The 19745-nt window shown below is 45.2% G+C and overlaps 3 protein-coding genes across 3 annotated transcripts; 2 read left to right on the forward strand and 1 right to left on the reverse strand.

The window, feature by feature from the left end:
• Positions 1–1559: 1559 nt before the first annotated feature.
• Positions 1560–6247, reverse strand: LOC136464712 (DNA replication licensing factor MCM5-like). The gene is made up of 19 exons (XM_066463669.1): positions 5924–6247; positions 5715–5829; positions 5492–5635; positions 5227–5406; positions 4830–4928; positions 4589–4716; positions 4399–4504; positions 4185–4319; positions 4004–4081; positions 3709–3813; positions 3536–3627; positions 3267–3399; positions 3070–3165; positions 2902–2996; positions 2734–2824; positions 2539–2648; positions 2272–2401; positions 2089–2190; positions 1560–1994 (listed from the first exon to the last, which is right to left on the reverse strand). The coding sequence occupies exons 1-19, from the start codon at positions 6088–6090 to the stop codon at positions 1911–1913; spliced, it is 2190 nt and encodes a 729-aa protein (XP_066319766.1). The 5' UTR covers positions 6091–6247; the 3' UTR covers positions 1560–1910.
• Positions 6248–8642: 2395 nt separating this feature from the next.
• On the forward strand, positions 8643–12620 carry LOC136464713 (aspartate aminotransferase, chloroplastic-like). Its single transcript, XM_066463670.1, has 11 exons — positions 8643–8901; positions 9013–9078; positions 9921–10115; positions 10190–10228; positions 10317–10406; positions 10667–10775; positions 10922–11031; positions 11234–11377; positions 11460–11626; positions 11868–12132; positions 12276–12620. Exons 1-11 carry the CDS (start codon positions 8839–8841, stop codon positions 12405–12407), a joined length of 1380 nt encoding a protein of 459 aa, XP_066319767.1. The 5' UTR covers positions 8643–8838; the 3' UTR covers positions 12408–12620.
• Positions 12621–15606: 2986 nt separating this feature from the next.
• Positions 15607–17152, forward strand: LOC136467914 (uncharacterized). Its single transcript, XM_066466726.1, has one exon. It carries the CDS (start codon positions 15756–15758, stop codon positions 16413–16415), a length of 660 nt encoding a protein of 219 aa, XP_066322823.1. The 5' UTR covers positions 15607–15755; the 3' UTR covers positions 16416–17152.
• Positions 17153–19745: the final 2593 nt, after the last annotated feature.

The raw sequence follows: 19745 nt of genomic DNA on the forward strand, positions 1-19745 counted from the left end.
GTCCCTCACCTGCTCCTATAGTCAAGGGCGACAGATATGGGGATTTTCAATGCTCCAGGAACCAATATGAGATCGATCAAATAAAAGCGGTTTCATATGCTTCAGCTGTCGGAAGCTTGTAATATGCTTAAGTATGTACGCGCCCTGACTTGGCATTTGTTACCGGGTTACTTGGCAGATTCCAGAGCAATCCTGGAACAGAACACTAAAAATTAGTAAAGAAAGTCTTGCGTTATTTGCAAGGAATGAAAGGCCTCATGATGACGTATAGAAGATCTGATTCATTTCATATAGTGGGATATTCAGATTCTAATTATGTGGGAGATGATAGAAAATCCACGTCTGGATATGTATTCACTCTCGCAGGGGGAGCTATTTCATGGAAAAGCTCAAAGCAAATCGTCACTACATCGTCCACAATGTATGCCGAGTTTGTAGCGTATTATGAGGCAACGGGGCAGGTGAACTGGCTAAAGAAGTTCATACCCGGTTTGAAGGTGGTTGACGACATCTATAGATCACTTAAGTTATACTGCGATAATAATCCGGCAGTACAGTATGCTCAAAACAATAAGTCAAGTGGTGCTGCCAAACACATTGACATAAAGTATTATGTTGTGAAAGATAAAGTCCGGAATCATGTCATAAGTCTTGAGCATATAAGTATCGAAAAGATGCTCGTGGATCCGCTTACAAAAGGCTTACCACCCAACGTATTCAGAGAACATATAGCCGGCATGGGTTTAAGGGAAAGCCTATAATTCCTGGATAAAAGAAGGCACAAAGATAAGTATCTATTTCAGAACAGAGTGATGTGTTGTAGCTGTTAAATCTATCGGCAATAGACCGTGACGATGAGACATGTTCTATGCGCTAATTTGTAATGGAATGAACAAAAGTAATTGATATGAAAATGAAATATGGAAGGAGATCAAGTGGGAGATTGTTAGATTGATCTCTAATCCTAACTGGACCCAACGGCCCAGTTGGGCCTTTGATTCGTGCCCTGATTGGGGACGCCCAGCCCACCATGGCTGAAGGGCCCCTGTCACACTGCGCTATAAAAAGAGGTGGAGGTCGACGGCTCTTATCACGAGGTTCGTCTGAGCCGAGCTCCCCACCGACAAACCATAATCCGATCTAGAGGGCGCGTAATCAGTGACGGGAAGCCACCAGCCGCGCCGCCACCAGACTCCATTGCCTTCACCACTGGTCGCCACAACGCATCACCGACACCGTCTTCACCGACCGTCGCTGCCCTAGCGCAGACATCGATTCCATGACAGATGCGAGCGGATCTTCCTCCACTGCCGTGTCAGGTTTGACGCATCCATCTTCTACCTCTCCCTTTCTCTCGTCCTACCTACTCTTACTGCTCTGGTAGTCGTTCTAGGGTTTATGATACTATTCAACAGCAAGTACCCAGCTAAATCTATGCTCCTAGTGATTCTATAGTTCTAACAATTATTACTACTAAGCTCCACACATTGTCTGTCCTCCTGGTGATGTAGAGAACAGAAAAACGGGTGAATGGCCCCAATCGCGAAAAAAAAGTGATGTTGAAAACAAATGTCGCATTTCAGAATTGATTGACGAGTTACACATCACAATGGAGGTTCAGAACCTTCGGTTACTTCGAAAACAAAGCCTACATGCTCACACGCTAGATGGTTTTGGATCACAGGCAGTCAGGCAGCAACAGACTACTGTGGTACAGCTACACAGCTTCATTTCCACGAAGCAAGAAGTTGCATCTACTCGTTTGCAGGTTACAAGAGCCATGTCAGAGATCAACTAGGGCATGCCTCGTCCTCTGGACAGAGGTGCAGTTTCAGTGAAGGTATGCACGTCTGAAGAGAGAACGCCTTCAGTGTATGTTGTATGCCGTGAATCTGACTGGACTCTCCACCTCAAGCCTTTCGGACAATCACATGGCGCTCTCTCTTGTACTCCACCTCGTCTCTTTGATGCATGATCAGAAGGGCTCTTCTGACCTGGAACAAAGTTTGAAGATATTATTAGAAAAATGAGTGGTTCTAACTTAAAAATAATTAATTATTTCAGGTTTAAGATATGACAGGTTCCTACAATGGACTCATTCATTCCCATCCTATTTAGTTCATCAATCAGCCGTCGCTCAGATATGTGGCTTCCAATGCCCATTCTTCTCTTTATTTGTGCTTCCGCTTGCTGTCAGGACAAAATGCAAGGCATTCAGATAAATGCAAGGTTCAAGAGCTGAATTTTGTACTCCGGGCTGCAAAGACTGACCTTGATTTCATTTGCAATCTCCGGTGACAGGTTCAAATGCTCGTTGATTCCAGATCTTGCAGCATCAACGGTAGAGACATTGAACAGTCTGAATGCCTCTTCGACATGCTCTGGTGTAGCCACACTTGTCCTAAGAGTCATTCAAACATCAGCCATGAATGCAATGAAACAGTGAAATCTACAACCACATAAAAACATGAGGCAGAATATATGCAGCATGTGACCAATGTCATTAAAACATATAGCATGTGATCATCTAGCACTTACAGTCTCATCTTTGCAAGAGATTCACTCAAACGTATGATGGCTTCAAGCTGCCTCACGGTGATGGGTATCGCTGCTGCCCTCCCTGTCTCATGAGCTTGCTGCCTCATTTTCTGCGCAATGAATTTAAAGATAAATAAATACAAATGAATGAAGAATCACAAACCAGCTAATTGTGTGAAAATATCCCGTGCATACCTGTCTAATCTCAATATATTTGTTCTGCAGCATCTCAGATGCTTTTTCTGAAAGCCGTGGTCTGCATGTGGCACGGCAGTACTCAATGTACCTATACATAAAAGGTTATGCAAGAAGACAGTAAAATAAAGTCAAATTTACAACAAAAACACAAGACGCGGGTCACACCTTTTCAGCCAATTCTCTCCATCACTTGCCTCTGTGCTTGTGGATGAAGCTGCAGCACCACTGGCATGCACCTTGATAATGTGGCTTGCTATTCGCTGTGTTGTGAAGTTGCACTTAGTCTCTCAGCTGCTAGAATAGAAAAACTGTAGAAAGGATTTTGCTTCATACCTTATCTTGATCATACATTCTGATATCTTTGACGATAAAGATTAGATCAAATCTAGAAAGAATGGTCGTCTGCAGATCAATATTATCTTGTGCAGTCTGATGAACAGCAAAAGAAAAAAATTGTCAAATTAATTGTCTTACATGTATGGCTAGGACAGTTTATACTTAACGAGTCAATAAAAAACATGTTTACCAACCTTAAGATCATCATATCGTCCTGCAATTGGATTGGCAGCTGCAAGAACTGAAGTCCTTGAATTGAGTACTGTTGTAATGCCAGCTTTGGCAATAGATATTGTCTGCTGCTCCATGGCCTCATGAATTGCAACTCTGGAATTGCATAAGAAAGGGGGGCCTGGGTTAATGTTCTTTCGAGAGAGCAGACCAAAATAGGAGAATATGTAATATGTTTTATGAGATCTCTATGTTTATTACAGTTCCACCATGCGCATAAATTGATGCATACCTGTCTTCAGGTCTCATCTTGTCAAATTCATCGATACAAACTACTCCACCATCAGCCAATACCATGGCTCCTCCTTCCAAATAAAACTCACGCTGTAGAGAAAAAAGAAATGTTTACAGCCTATGGTAACCAAACTTTAGTAAACAAAAAACAATTCAGTGAAATAAACCTACCGAGCTACCATCCCGAGTTACAGATGCTGTAAGACCAGCTGCAGATGATCCTTTGCCAGACGTATAGACTGCAATAGGTGCAGTCTTCTCTACAAATTTGAGGAACTGTTGAAAGACACATTAGTGTCACTGAACCAGAGACCTTTGGTTTTCAATAGCAAAAAAGAATTCATGTAAAATAGTGTCGAATTACTCAAACTGAATTACAGTACTTCTCACATCCAAATCACAAGTTACGACAGATGAGCCTTATTGCCACATTATTTATGCTATGACAACACCAAATAATACTTGCCTGTGACTTTGCTGTGGATGGATCACCCAGAAGCAAGACATGAATATCACCTCTCAAACGTACACCATCAGGTAGCCTCTGCAATAAGAGTAGTTTGAAGCACAGCATGGGAACACAATTAGGGCAAAAGGAATTGCATTTTTTTCTGAAAACATATCAGCTTCTTGATAAGAATGCATACCTTCTTAGATCCCCCAAATAACAAGCATGCAATAGCTTTCTTGACATCAGAATGACCATAAATCGAAGGACCAATCATTGAGCAAAGCTTGGCATATGCATCTGGCCTCTGTGCAAATTCTTTGAATTCCATTTCCTACAAGCCAGCAAGAAAAAATCAGCCTTACAGATAAATGTATCTCCCTTATCAATGTAAACCTTGAAAAAGAAACGACCTCATCAAGAGTGAAGTTTGAGGGGCCATTTGAGTTATTGTCTCGAGATTGCTCCAAACCCACAATTCTAATGTAAGGCTGTTTAACACCAACAGCGCTCTTCTGGCTGCAAAATGGTCTCAATGGCATTATTAATCATGTATTGGCCAAGTACAGATTTACAAAAAAAAAAGCTTTAGATTCATCATACGTTGCGGATGCTTGGTAGACGCTGTAGATGCCAACAACAGTTAATCTAGTCCCTGGAACAATAGTCTGAACTAGGTGCCTATCTACAGAAAGCAGCATATTCCTTGGAAGCTCACCAGTTGGAACATCCTGGGCAAATGGAGATCATTGTCAGTCATGTTTAAAACAAGACACGAGCAAAACACTGAAATGTATGATTGCTTTGACTTGGCAACTTGCATCAAGGATAAATAGCAACTAACCTCAGGATTCTCCTGCAATTTGAGGGTCTGGAGATCCACATACTTGCTCTTATCTGGGACGGCAATCCAAGGGTCCAGGGGGCAAGGCTCTTCTCCAGGCTACGGGTAAATAATCATATAAATAACCATTTAACGATAAGGATAATACAGTCTCAAGTCTGTTCAGATGTTCTTTTCTGTAATATGTAAGATTATTTCGGAATAGACTGTGGATGTTATTTGTAGCCGTGATTTCAAACAATCTTTATCAAAGTTTTTATATTGGACCTACTAGCTTGAGTTTCAAGTCAGAGGAATAAATAAAATTGTTTCTTTTTTTGGGTGGGTGGGTGGGGGGGGGGGGGGGGGGGGTGTCAATTATGCTGCTGACAGTCGAGTACATTGCTGAGGAATATACCTGAGGAACATGGTCACACGAACGTGGAACAATAGCCCCGCCGAGGCCTGGCCTGCAAGGTACTGTCCTCACACTGCGGCAATTCTTGCAAATAAGAGTTACATGAGTGGCCTTGGCTTTTACTCTCGATGCAGCAATTGCGATTCCCGCAATCTTAACCAGCTTCGACATGTAATCCGCCTGAAATTCAAACAGCGATACCGAAATGAATTCTCTAAAGTACATTCAACACCGAAATCCCTTTTAGAATTGCTTCACTACTGACCCCAACAGATCTCATGGACAGGCAGTTCTCCTTGGAGGAGAGGAAGACCTGGACATCTCCCGTGACGGGCTCCTCCATCTCCCCGGTCTCGCCGGCGACTTTCGAACGGAGGCTTGCGAGAACCTCGGCCGCAGCCGTCTCAAACTACACGGACCAATGTGCGAGAGTCAAGTACAACTCCACAGCCCACACAGATAACGAAAACTCTGAGAAACCAACGCACCAGCGGAAGATAATCGGCCGGCGACTTGTGGATCTTGTCAGAGAGCTCGGCATCGAAGGCGTCGAGGTCCTCGATGGCGACGGTGACATGGTCGCGGTTGTGTACTAGGCTCTCACTGAACCAAATGAACACATGAATCAGCTCTGTTTCGCAGTGGACGCGTCAAATCTATGGGGTGGGGAGGAGTGGGAGAGTGACGGGGGGCGTACCGGTAGGGGAAGTCGCCGGTGGGGCCGGTGAAACCGCGGAGGAACTCCTTGAACTTGCGGAGGGCGGAGTGGCGGGTGAGGTCGGCGGCTGGGTCGCCGCCGGGGCCGCCGCGGGGAAACTGTGCCTGGTCGCTGTAGAACACGGCGCCCTCGTCCCAGCCCGACATCGCTGCGGCGGAGGCGAGAGAGGGATGCGGGTGCGTCGGCGTGGGCGTGGACTGGGATGACGCCGATGGGACGGGGTCGGGGTGGCGGGAAGGGGGTAATAGAGGAGGGGTTTGGCGGGAAAACGGCGGAGCTTTTGGCGGGAGGAGGGGAGCTGCTCGTTGCGGCCGGGCGCTAGGGTTGGGCGGTTGGCGGAGGAAGGGGAGGCTTCGAAAACAGGCCTGTTATTCATGGGCTGGGCTGGGCTGGCTTCGAGATTGTGGGGCCTCTTATGATTGCAACTTCCTCCGTCCCAGAATAAATAGCTATATATGATATTTCAAATTTGTATAAAAAATTAACATTATATTAGACTATCTTCTAATGTGGAAGCTAATTATGGTGCATATAAATGATAGCTACCAAATTCAGACGATATGCTCCAAACAAAGAAAAGGGAACGATGGTCGGTGTCTTTAATCTGTTTGAAAATTTATATAAAGTTGTTTATTTTGGAACGGAGAGAGTGAATGCTAACAAAATGAGGTCCTCACTAAAAAGGGAATAATACTAGCAAACATATGTTCGTGTGATGCAACGATGAGTATATGTTTTATGTCTGTAGACTTATTTAACAGTTATAATTATAATGCGCTACAAAATTTATCTTGAATTGACTTTTGTGCCGCTCCACTACGGCGGTCGGCGTCGACTCTAACTCATATGAGCACGAATCTAAGTTGTATGGGCACATGAGGTGTGGAGTTTAGAGTATGTTTGGCTGATGGTTTCTGCAACTAATAAGTCGGCTGATGCTGATTCGTTGCGAGAGAAAAACACTGATAGGTTCGAACGAACATGGTAAATCCAATGGTTATGTCACGCTCAGTTATGTTGGGATCAAACTCTACACCATGGCTAGATACACTGTTCGTGCTCATGTTGGCACAGGAAGGAGTGACACGTGTTCCAAATCATCATATGAATGAGATTCTGCACCATGCCTAGGACACCCTGCTCTAACTCCTATAGGCCGGTATATGGGAGACAGCGAAGGACTACGAAAAACACTCAGACTGTTCGGTTGGTGCTGATACGATCGTGGATTATTACTACTGACTGGTTTGGTGTGAGAGAAAAATACTGTTCTGACTGGAAATTTACGATCGTTTACGACCAAGCAACCAGGCCGACTCCATGCATATGCTTCGCGATAGGTGATTTTAGTATATTTATGTATTTTATTAGCTTCTTATATCTGTATTTTCGTATTAGTATTGTCTAATAATATGATGATGCTTTTATCATCTGTAGTTGACTCTTAGTATTTAGTTTCTCCAATTGGCATTTTGCTCTTCTCCGACACATAAGCAAGCCGTTTGCGGGTAATTGTTTGCCTAGCATTGATTGTTTTGCTTTTACGATGAGTGCAAAATAAAAATGGACATATGGTTTAATATTCTGTTCATTGTCTATGTTTGCAAACCAAGGTATGAACTCCAGTTTATATTTTGACGCTTGTCTTTTTTACATATATCTTATTGCATGGCTACACAGATCAAACTTAAAATAGTATGAATTCTGGCTTATGATGCATATTTAAATATTTTTTTATATAAACTAGAACAAATTTATAATAGTTTGACTTGATTATGATGCATATGTATCTATATTTTATATAAACTATATCAAACTTATAGTAGTTTAACTTAGGACAAACTTATGAGACACCAATAAAATGAACAATGAGTTTGCCACCCATCCACGAGTGAACTCAGTAATAGTAAATAAAAGCATCATCTGCCATTTCAAGCAAATGAACAAGGTGTGACTCACCCTAAAAAAAAGAACAAGGCGTGACACATTACTTCATTAGTCCACATGCCAATATTTATCGGTTTTGAACTATATTTGACCACCTTGATCATCACCTCGATGTGTAGCACTCATAACTCTCACACGTGTAAGGATGGAGAGTTTGGAAAGTTGTAACATATATATATATGCCTTAACTCCACGATGATGGTTTTTATGGAACAGGCTCATTAGAAAAAGATATGTTATGAGCATGATTGGTCTGTGTCCCATATAACATGGTTGGTCTATGACACATTAGTTATGTATAAGTCTCGGTGTTTTTGCCTTTTCAGCTATAATTATACGCTCAAACGAATCGTACAAGCTAGATGACTAGAGTGATATATATTAATTCGATGGTAACCCATATTCAATTATATGCCTAGTATTTCATCGAAAATAGACTAATTTTGAAATCGGTGTGTCACCACCTCCATACTATTAGGAGTATTTCAACAATTTGCATCGTTTCTATATATTACCGAAAATCTGTAGGCTCGATCAATGGGGGCCTCATTTGGGTCAAAATCCGGTGGCTCAGGTCCACACGCGCCCACACGGTGTCACTCACGGTCACGGCTCACCAAAACCTCAAGAGGATTCGTCGGTAAAACCAACACGCAAAATCCGCTCCCCCAACTCCCAGTTCGTGCCTTTCAATCAAAAAAGAAAAAGAAAAAAAAACTCCCAGTTTGTGACGGAGACACCGCGGCCAGCGCCATCCACCCGCTCCGCGCCCGGCCGCCCCGCCCCGTCCCCTCCGCTTGGGCTTGATCTCCCCACAACCGCAAACGACGGGCGTCATATCCACTCCACTCCTGATCTCTCTCCTCTCTTCTTCAGTGCAGCAGCAGCAGCAACAGGCCGCCCGGCCCACGCCCGCCTCCGATCCGCTGCTCCCTCGCCGCCCGGAAATGGCCTCCGCTGCCTTCGCCGTCTCCTCGCCGGCGGCCCCCGCCGTCGCCTCCGGGTCCAAGGCAGGGCCCCGCGCCGTCCCCGATCGTCGTTCAGTTCCTGCTCACTCGCGCTTGGTTTCAGTGGGCCGGGGTCTGAACGTCTTTTGTGCTGGTTTTGTTTGATGGCTGCAGGTGCTTGGACGTGGAGTTAATCAGGGGAGAAGCAGAACTGGCTGCCGCGTCGGCATCACGCGGAAGGTGACCGTCTGCTGGCGTTTCTAGTTGCTCGAGTTGATTGTCTTAGATCGTGCTGATGGTTTATTGAATTGCTTGAGGTGATGTAGTGTTAGATGGCCATGGGTATCGTCGCTCGTGCATGTTTTGTCGTTAGGAGTTCCTTGATTAGCAATTCAGGAATCGGTATTGCTAGTGGCTTTTGCAAATTCTGGCGTCTCTGTGATTTACTATGCTACTGACTGTAGTTTTCTAGGACAATAGAGACATATGACTTTTATTAGCTTTTGACGATGGATATCCACTGGCTACTGGGCATCTGCCTCGGCATATGCTGGACAAGCACAAACCTCTTGCCAACCATTGATCTATCAGCATTTTATAGATTCACCATCTTTGCATGGAGGATAACTTATGCTAATATGTTACTGTGTTTCTGCATGCAGAAATATCATAAGTTAACTAATGAACACAGTCGCCAGGGCATAGGCAAATACTACTTTTATTAGGGCCCTCCGCCCTGAGAGGAACCGAGGTCCTTCACAATTCATAATAAACAAAATGGTGCACCAAGTGTTGTAGGGTTATTGTAGGAAATAGGAATAGTTATATACCAATACCTGTATTCTAGTGTGCTGATAGGTACACACTAGAATTTCTTATGTCGAAGCTAAGACACATCACAACTAACAGGCCAGCTAGTTTATGCAAACATTTTTTTGCTGTCGTTAAGTATGATGTTTAGTGTATTTGTGCCACCTTCATTTAATGTTTGTTCCTCTTTGTTCCTGTCTGATGCTTTGACGTCTATTGGTACAATGATGTAATTTATGCTTTCAGTTTCATCGTTCCTTTCTTAAATGCAGAACTTTGGCCGCGTTATGATGGCCCTTGCAGTGGATGTTTCTCGTTTTGAAGGAGTGCCAATGGCTCCTCCAGACCCAATTCTCGGGGTTTCAGAGGCTTTTAAAGCAGATAAAAATGACCTGAAGCTCAATCTTGGTGTTGGTGCCTATAGGACAGAAGAGTTGCAGCCATATGTGCTCAATGTAGTCAAGAAGGTGAGCCTAATTGTTAGCAGAATTTGCTTAATAGTCGAGTTTCCTGTTTTCATGTTCTCTTTTGCATGTTATAGGCTGAAAAGCTTATGTTGGAGAAAGGAGACAACAAAGAGGTACAATGACGATCATAATATTTCATTTCTCCTGAGCTTTATGCTTTAAATATATATGAAGTCACTGAAACTATGGTTTACGCTGCAGTATCTTCCCATTGAAGGTTTAGCCGCGTTTAACAAAGCAACAGCAGAGCTATTGCTTGGAGCTGATAACCCTGTTATTAAGCAAGGACTGGTATGTGCTATGCAGACCTTGCTGCTGGTTTTGTACCTGTATTATTATGCAATGCTGGTACCATGTATGCAGTGTTGAAGACCTAGAATTTAGAATTTAGGTTGATCTTTTCTCTTGTACTTGGGCGGCCAAGGCATGCGCGTCGTCTATCATACTATTTCTTCTTAATGCAAAGATGTGCAGATCTCATGCGTATTCGATAAAAAAAGAGGCATTTCGTTTCCTTTAGTTACCTTTACTTAATAACTCTTCTTTTGCAGGTTGCTACTATTCAGTCTCTCTCGGGCACCGGATCACTGCGTCTCGCTGCAGCATTCATACAAAGATACTTCCCTGAAGCTAAAGTAATCATATCGTCGCCCACCTGGGGTAAGTATGTTGATGCGACTATTCTTCATGATTTGATGTACCTACCCAAATCATGACTCATAGGTCTTGGGCCATCATTGTTTTTGGTGAAATGTGAAGTGTCTCAGTGGTGGACTTCTAATTTCATTCATTCTACTTGTTGACAGGTAACCACAAGAATATCTTCAATGATGCTAGGGTACCTTGGTCAGAGTACCGGTATTATGACCCCAAGACTGTTGGGTTGGATTTTGAGGGAATGATAGCTGACATTGAGGTACTTGGATATTGCCATTCATTTCACTATTGTTATTTTTGCTAGGTATCTTCCATTTTATGAACTTTGTTGGGTCTAAGGAGTAATGCTTTAATAAATTAGTCCTGAATTCATCTAAAGAATTTTTTGTTCTGAAAATGAACAATTCGCTTTCAGTTGATTGTTTATGCCATTATCTATTCATTTCCTCTTTTCACAACAGGCTGCTCCTGAAGGATCTTTTGTTCTGCTACATGGTTGTGCTCACAACCCAACTGGAATAGACCCAACTCCTGAACAGTGGGAGAAAATTGCAGATGTCATTCAAGAGAAAAAACATATGCCCTTCTTTGATGTTGCATATCAGGTGAATTGTTTTTGCTTGAGTACCTTTTCTTCTATGTATGTATCGCAATATCTCTTCCACTGACTGGTAGGTTTTCCTTTAGGGTTTTGCCAGTGGAAGCCTTGATGAAGATGCATTTTCTGTCAGGCTTTTTGTTAAGCGTGGCATGGAAGTGTTTGTTGCACAATCTTACAGCAAGAACCTTGGTCTATATTCTGAAAGGATTGGTGCAATAAATGTCGTGTGCTCAGCACCAGACGTTGCAGATAGGTATTCTTTTGTTTTTTTTTTACTGATTGCTTGCATACCCAGTCCCCCTCGACCCAATTTCATTCAGTAGTTGCAAATGCTTGAGCAAGCACTATAGGCAACCTGTTTGTAATTTTTTATCCTTCATTAACAATCAATTTTTCCAATAGTTGCTTCATATACAGAATTGGCAGGCAATATAGTCTTCCTATTGCTGCAATAGACTTATCTCCTTACTGCATTCCACATCGCTTTCTTTCAGGGTAAAGAGCCAGCTGAAACGATTGGCACGGCCCATGTACTCGAACCCCCCTATTCACGGTGCCAGGATAGTTGCCAATGTTGTTGGTGATCTGACTATGTTTGGTGAATGGAAACAAGAGATGGAGGAAATGGCTGGGCGGATCAAGAATGTAAGACAGAAGCTCTACGATAGTTTGTCTGCGAAGGACCAGAGTGGCAAAGACTGGTCTTTCATTCTGAGGCAGATTGGCATGTTCTCCTACACTGGCTTGAACAAAGCACAGGTATCACTGTTCCACTTTTGCTGCTGTGCAGACATCACACGCTAAATTAAGTTCCAATCACGGGTTGCCCACTAATTGTCGAAACATACATATCATCTACAAAAAAAAAACATAAACCCATAATTTCCATTCTTTGTGTGCAGAGTGATAACATGACGGATAAATGGCATGTTTACATGACCAAGGATGGGCGGATCTCGTTAGCTGGGCTGTCCCTGGCTAAATGTGATTATCTTGCCGACGCCATCATCGATTCCTTCCATAACGTCAACTAGGTTGAGGTACAAATAGTTGAGGGTCAACTAGGCTGGGATTTTTGGGTCCTTCCAGCTATACAGTTTTCCTGTGTATTCCATTTGGTGTAACTTTGATTAAATAATTTTTGTCAAAACCCATGTGCCTTTTTTACTTGTACAATCAGTACGTGGATCTATAGGATTGTAACACTTGAATGAAACAATGGCATTACCGATATTAATTGCCCCCCATATCACTCCTGCGTGCATACTGTTTGCTCGATGGCCAACTGGCCGGTATGGTCTGCAGAACTCTTATCTTCTTGGGGCCTAAAATGTCAAATTTTTCAAAATTTCTCGTCACGTTGAATCTTTGGATGCATGCATGAAGCATTAAATATAAATAAAAAATAAAATTAATTACACAGTTTAGACGAAATCTACGAGACGAATCTTTTAAGCCTAATTAAACTATGATTGGACACTAATTGTCAAATAACAACGAAAATGCTACAATGTCGTTTTGCCAAAAATTTCGGCAACCAAACTGGCCCTTGGAGATCTCGATAGCTCGGTTTTTTGTTTTTAAGCTGGCAGGAGCTGCAGATTATGATTCGAGGCCCAGGACCAGTGCTTGCTCATTGCTGGAGGGCTGGAGGCTGGAGCATGTAGCAGGAGGAGGAGGATATCCTTCAGGTGGTAGTAGTCGTGACAGCCTCACATGGAGCTACTGATTGAGACTATCAAGATTCCTCTTTATCTCGGAAGTTGCCATTCCACCGAACTGATTGGCAGTTGTCCCCCACTTTTTCCCACCCCCTTTCTTGCCGTCATTTCGTTCGTTCGACAGTCGCCAAGGTTCCATTCGGTCCCCGTAGATAAGGAGCAGCAAACGATCCGTCGCAGCCGTTCGCTGTGCCATGACCGCGGCGGCGGCTGTGGCCTGGTGGGGCCTGATCTCGCCGCGTAGCTATGCAGTACAGCCCTCCAGGCTCCAGCGATACATGCGGTGTACATACGCGGGTCAGGTCGGCAGACGGCAGCTCTCGCCTAGTGGTGTACTGGTGTCCATTTCACACGCGTCTTGTTCACCCTGACGGCCCGAGACGGGCGCCGGGCCGGGGCGAGGAACCGATGCAAGTGGGTGGTGGAGGTCCACGCGGTGCACGTGAGCGAGGTGGTGGACGCTCGCATGTCGGCATCACCTTTCTTTCCTCTCGCTGTCTGTCTCTGTCCCCCACCCACAGCAGGCCCCGGGCCCACGTCCTTACGTGCCCCCAGCCTTTTTCTTTAGCCGCTAGTATATTTTTTATTTATTAAAATATAATCACCACGAAACCGATACCTCCTCTCCACTCGCGCACCTTAGCACCCCCGCTCGCCCGTATGACATGTGGGCCGCAGAGGGAAGTGGCGGGCCCGCAGCAAGCGCTAGGCTTGGTCGCCAAAGGTGAGGGAAGGTATTGGGTGCCATGTTTTCTCTCTCCTCGAAGTGGACCCCACGCAGCATACTGACATGTATGAAAGTAAACCAGGAGGACCATGGATGATAGTGAGATTACGAATCCTAAATTACACCATTTTTTATCCCCATGTTGACGCTGCCAAATGATGCGAAATCCTTTGAGTCAGTATAGCCTTGAGATTATTTATATAATTATTTACCCTGTTCGTTAGTTGGTTTCAACCAGGCTTATTCAACCAGCCAACAGTATTTTCCTCTTACAACAAACCAGCACCAGCCAGCCCAAACCAACCCAGAAATCAATCAGCGAACACACCAATTATCTATTTGTTTAGTTTATTTTACGCCAAAAGATGCCGAGCTTCAATTATGGAGGTGGGGGAGATTATTGGACGGATTAATTAAATATTAAATATGGTGGGTGGGGATTAGTAAATGCGGACGCGCCGGGGCCGGGCTGGGCCCTGCGCGGCTGCTGGGAAACCGCCTTGCAGGCCGGGCGCTGGAAATGGCACCACAGCTGTCGCTTGGCCCACCACCTCTACGCGGCTCCCACGGCAACGACCGGGTACTGTACTGCGACCCCTACCATTATTCTCTCTTTTCTGTTTCTTCTTTCATTTTCTTTTGGTTGCTGCTTTGTTTTCTTTTGCGAGCATTATGCTGCTGCTGTGGTTTCTTTTTGCCCGGGTCATTATTTGGTTCATGGGAGACTTTGGCGCAAAGGTTACCTACGAATTACAGTACTGCCACAAGTATAGGTTTTGGTCGATAGATATAATAATAGATAGCTAAAATAAAAAAAAACAATAAAATAGCAAACACATGTTGCAACTTGTAACCATTGCGTGATTTGTTCACTACAGTAAGGTCTATATTTTCGCTATGTTTTTTTTTGCAGTGAGTACATTATAACACAGACTAAACATCTTGCTTCTCAAAAAGTCAATTAATCTTCAATTTAACCGGTATATGGAAAAGTACTAATATTATATATATATATATATATATATATATATATATATATATATAAAATAAGTATCGAATGTATCTATCCATTTCTACAATAAACTTCTATAAAGGTGTAAATGCTGATAGTCATGGGCAGATCCAACGGTGGGGTGGGGGCTCGAGCCCCCTACCCAGACCGTAACAGTGTAACAGTGGAATCCTTGTGGAGCCTTTATGAATTTTTAGACAAAATATTATAGTATAGGGGCTGAAACCTAACATCGAGCAGCAATCAGAGATATGAGTTGTTCAACCCCTAAAATTATTCCTGGATCCGCCGCTGCTGATAGTTAAATTTGAAATTGTTTAATTTCTACTACTACTATGAAACAATATTTCATTCTACGATGGCAGAGCCTGAAATTCAGAGGAACAACGAGGGCAAGAGCGTAACCTGCGCACAACAAATAATCGAGCCGCCCCCATGCCGATCACACCGATGAGTCACACGGCCGCGTGCGGGCCCCGCTCAACAAAGGCGGGCGGTGCCAGACACCGGGCCCACCGCGAACGCGTCGGGCTCGGGCACGGCATCCGCAGCCGGTCGTCCCTTCGCATCCGACGGCTCCCCTCCCCGCCACGCACAACCAAAAAGATCTCCCTCGCATGTCGCAGCCCGACGAACCGAGCCAAAGAAAAAAAATCGATTTACTTTTTTCACCATCTAATCATCATCATGTGAAATAAAAAAAAGGAGAAATTCTGGCCAAGCACGCAACGCAACCCCCTCGCCCGCTCCGGTCCATATAACCCGTCCACCGCCACCCGTTCGTCTCGTCTCGCGTTTGTTTTCTCCATCTCTCTCCCCTCCGCCCCCGCGCCTCTGTTCCCCTCTCTCTTCCGCTTAGGGTTAGCCAGGCAGCAGCCCCCCTCGTGAATCTTCCTTCCATAGCGACCCCGACCCGGCGGCCATGGCCACGGCGGTTCTGAGATCCCACGACGCGCTGAACAACCGGATGCATCTCGACGCGTACACCCCGTCCCCGGCGAAGCCGCGCCGGCGCCGAAGCCCCAAGCCGGCGGCCGCGTCCTCGCCTCCCACCAGGGCCGCGGTGCCCATAGCCTCGACGCCGCTGCCGAAGCCTGCAGCGGTGCAGAAGACCGCGACGCCCGCTAAGAGCCCCGCGGCGCCTGGCCGTCGCTCGCCGCCGGCCAGGCCGGCTGCTTCTTCCCGGAAGCAGCCATCCCCCACCAAGGAGAAGCCCAAGCAGCGGCTTGTCATGGAGGAGGTTCGGATTCTCAAGCGCGGCGAGGAGCCGCCGGCTCCCGCTCCCGCGCTGGTAGCCGCGCCCCCCGTGGCGCAAGCCGCGGCGGTGCCGGCGGTTGTCCAGCGCGTTCTCTGCTCCACTGGACGGATCGGGCCGCAGGCGCCCGCCGTGGTGCCGACGAAGAAGATGGTGGCCGCCCCCGCCGCCGCCGCAGCCAACGCGGCCGTGTACGCGGGCCCGGCGTTTTCTGCCGCGGCGCCCGAGCCGAGCTCACTCCCCATGCCCGCCTTCTTCCTCCGGCGCGCGGAGTCTGAGGCCACCCGGGGCCTCCGGTGTCTCCTCCGCATCGGCGAGCTGGCCTGACAAGGCTGACGTTCTCTCAACCAGCCTCTGTATACTCCTCCGTTCACCCTTCGGCTTCGTCTCTTCTCCTCATCCTCCTCGTCTCCGGTGGTTCCTTGATCTATGGATGGTTGGCGCCTGATGGGCGGTTGTTGGATCCGATGGAAAGCTAGCTTCTCCGGATCGGATCAGATCACATCTCCCGGTAACCGTTCCGATCAACCTCTTCCGGTATTTTTTCAGAGGAAAGGTTGGCCAACGGGCTTCCGGTGGTTGGATTTGGTGGACTTCGGTTAGGTTCACATATCGCTTGAAGTTCGGTTCGCTTCAATGGAAAGCTGATGTCTTTAGGTTAGAAGAATAACTATGAGTAAGAAAGGAAGGAGGGATGGCTGCTAGATTGGGTAGCTAGCTGTTGGCTGCTTGGTTCTACAGTAGCTTTGGAGCTTGGTTCTAGGTGTTGTAGTGGTGGTGGTGGTGTTTGGTTCAGGAGTTGGGATTAAATTAGTGTCTGAAATAGTTGTTTGGTTTAGGTGATCTTAAGTAGAGGACCTGATTATGATTCAGGGTAGTTAATCGTTGCAATAAGGTTTGGTGTGCGTTTGATCTGTGAGTTTTGTGTTAGGTGAGTCATGAACTAAGTTATGTGATGTTTAGTAGGTCAGGTGAAGTTCTTCTCTCATGTAAGATGTCAAGTTTGTATCTATCAGCTTAGCTGTGATATATATATATATATATATATATATATATATATATATATATATGAGTGGTAAATTTAGATATATGAAAATCTGTGTTGGTGCCTCTGATCAGGAATGTTTAATTATCTCTAATCTGCCTCTCGCTTGAGGCTGGAGAGATGTCTTCCTTCTAGGTTACTGTTTCAGACTTTAACAAGAGTTTGCGTGGATTGAACTTAAACCTTCTAGTTTACTGTTTCAGACTTTCAGCTAACACAAGACTGCGTGGATTTGAACTTGAATCGGCGAGCTTTGTGCCGCGGTAAACGATCTGCCAAAGACTTTAACCAGTGCACGCAACAGTCTTAGATGAGCTTCTATATATCTCAGAAAAAAAAACATACCTCAGGAAAAAAACGAAAACTTTTACCCAAGATTTTGTTAGGTAAGGGCAAACTCTGCACGTTTTGATGCTCAATCAAGCACTTCTATAAACTTCAGAACCTTACTGGAATGGCACGAGCACATACAGCTTCGTCGACGGTTCGGGCTCTATACGTGATGACCACTTTTTCTTGTTTTAATTTTTTGGAGGATTGGCACCAAAACTGGTTGCGTGCAAGTTGAAGTATTCTTCTTTGGAGCGGTTGAACGTGCGTACTCTAGGAGCTTCCTTTGCACTACTCTGACCTGCCGGTTGTTGACCCACCGCTGAAGCTTTCGCCGGCTCGCCGTGCTCTGCTGAGTCAATTTGACTCCGTAAGCAGGACGCTCCAGGATGACTGAAGAACAAGAAGTAACCCTCGGAGCTTTCCATCTTCGCCAACCACAAGCGGGAGACTGGCGACCTCACACGACGTTGTACGTGTCTTACCTGCGATCGTTCGGCCACGAAATCGGCTGGGAGACGGGGCAAAGGGAAGGGGCCTTACGATGACGAGCAAATGAATGGAACCGTACCAAAACCATCTTGTTTGGCAGCCGGCCGACCTCCTGTTAGGTCGGTTGGGTGCGCTGAGCTGGTGCTGAGCAAGAACAGCCGTCCCGATTTCGAAAGCGATATATACTGCCATATATATAGAAGTCAATGAAAACGAACAGCTAATTCGTTACTCCAACCAATTGACATTCGCCAGCGCTGTCATTTGCACAACATCTAGTGCGTCGTCAGTGACCAACTGACGGGACTTCACGGAACTTTTTAACATCATGAACCACTGAAAATTCTTCCATGGCGTCGATTTTACAATGTCTCAAAATACAGGCGAGTACCTAAACAACCACCCGACCTTTGCCCTGCACAATTCCAACATGATCAAAACAAAGTTTTACTCCCGAGCAAGAGCAATAAAAGGAGAACCACATCATGGAAGCACTTCTTCAGGGACCTATTCAAGACAGCGTAGCATTGGGTGATTGACTCATTAGGCAGTATTGCGCCAACCATCCCATGGGATCGATACTTGGGTCTTTACCAGAGGGTGAGCAGCGTGAAGAACTTACTAACCAGAGTACTGTACTATCATAGTCCCATCTTGCAGGCCCAACCTAGAGATGACCTCGGTGACTTTCAGTCTATTCGTTGGTTGATTTCTAGACTAATAAACCTGGCTGATGCTGGTTTATTATGAGAGAAAAACACTATATCATGACTAATAAGCCCTGGATGAAACCAAAAAATGAACCGGCTGTTTATTTACGGTTAGAAATGCATCGTCTCCGATGTGTATATAAAGAAAAGAGCACTACAACCCACGGTCCACAGATCCGTATCTAGGTCGAAAGTTGACCCAAAGCCTGCGGTGTGTGCCGACGGTGTGTATCACACACAAGATTCAGAACGCAAGATAGTGATCCCTAGAATACAGGAAGCAATCCCTGCCCCATAATTAAGCCAAATTCACCAAGGAAAAAACATCATCGACAGCCCACAAACACGTTTGTTATTGAACTTGACAGCCCTTAATTTTACAATCTTTACAAACAAGTTGATGTGGAGACACCGCAGGAGAAAACCTCTGCATTCTCGATTGTAGCAACCTGACACATGGGACTCTGGAAACAGCCGGATGCATTAATTCTGTGCTCCATTAGCAAAGCAATGCAGAAACTAGAACGCTAGACCATTACTAATCTATCAAGGAACAAAACAAAACAAACTAGACAAATCTAGATTACAACAGGATACAGCTGCAGACACTATTGAGGCTGCGAAATTGAATTACAGTTGGGCTATTGTTCTGTTTGGTTTGAAGCTGAGGGCATTAGGCAAATTACTTACTAGGAAACAGTTGATTGAAAACAGTTATACATAAGCACTACGAAATTATTGGGCTCGTTCGGTTGATACAGAAAAACTTGTGTACTAGTTTGTTCCGGCTAGTTTTGGCTGATTCAATAGTGTTCTGTGAGAGAGAATAAGCTGAATCAAGCTGAGACAAGCCGAGCCGAACACGCTGATTGTTTGTACTGATTGAAGGGTTTTGAAAGAACAGGAAAAAAAGCACGGTTACTTTGGTCACAATTACTAATGTTGTGCTGGCTCTGGCATCGTTGGGTAATCTTAAATACAGGTAATAAGAAATCTTAAATACAGGTAATAAGAAACATGAAAGTTGCCCAATGAACAAGATGGATAAAACTACCTAAGACTGCATGTTGTGAGACGCTC

The sequence above is a fragment of the Miscanthus floridulus genome, chromosome 7 (assembly GCF_019320115.1).
Source record: "Miscanthus floridulus cultivar M001 chromosome 7, ASM1932011v1, whole genome shotgun sequence".
Lineage (NCBI taxonomy): Eukaryota > Viridiplantae > Streptophyta > Magnoliopsida > Poales > Poaceae > Miscanthus > Miscanthus floridulus.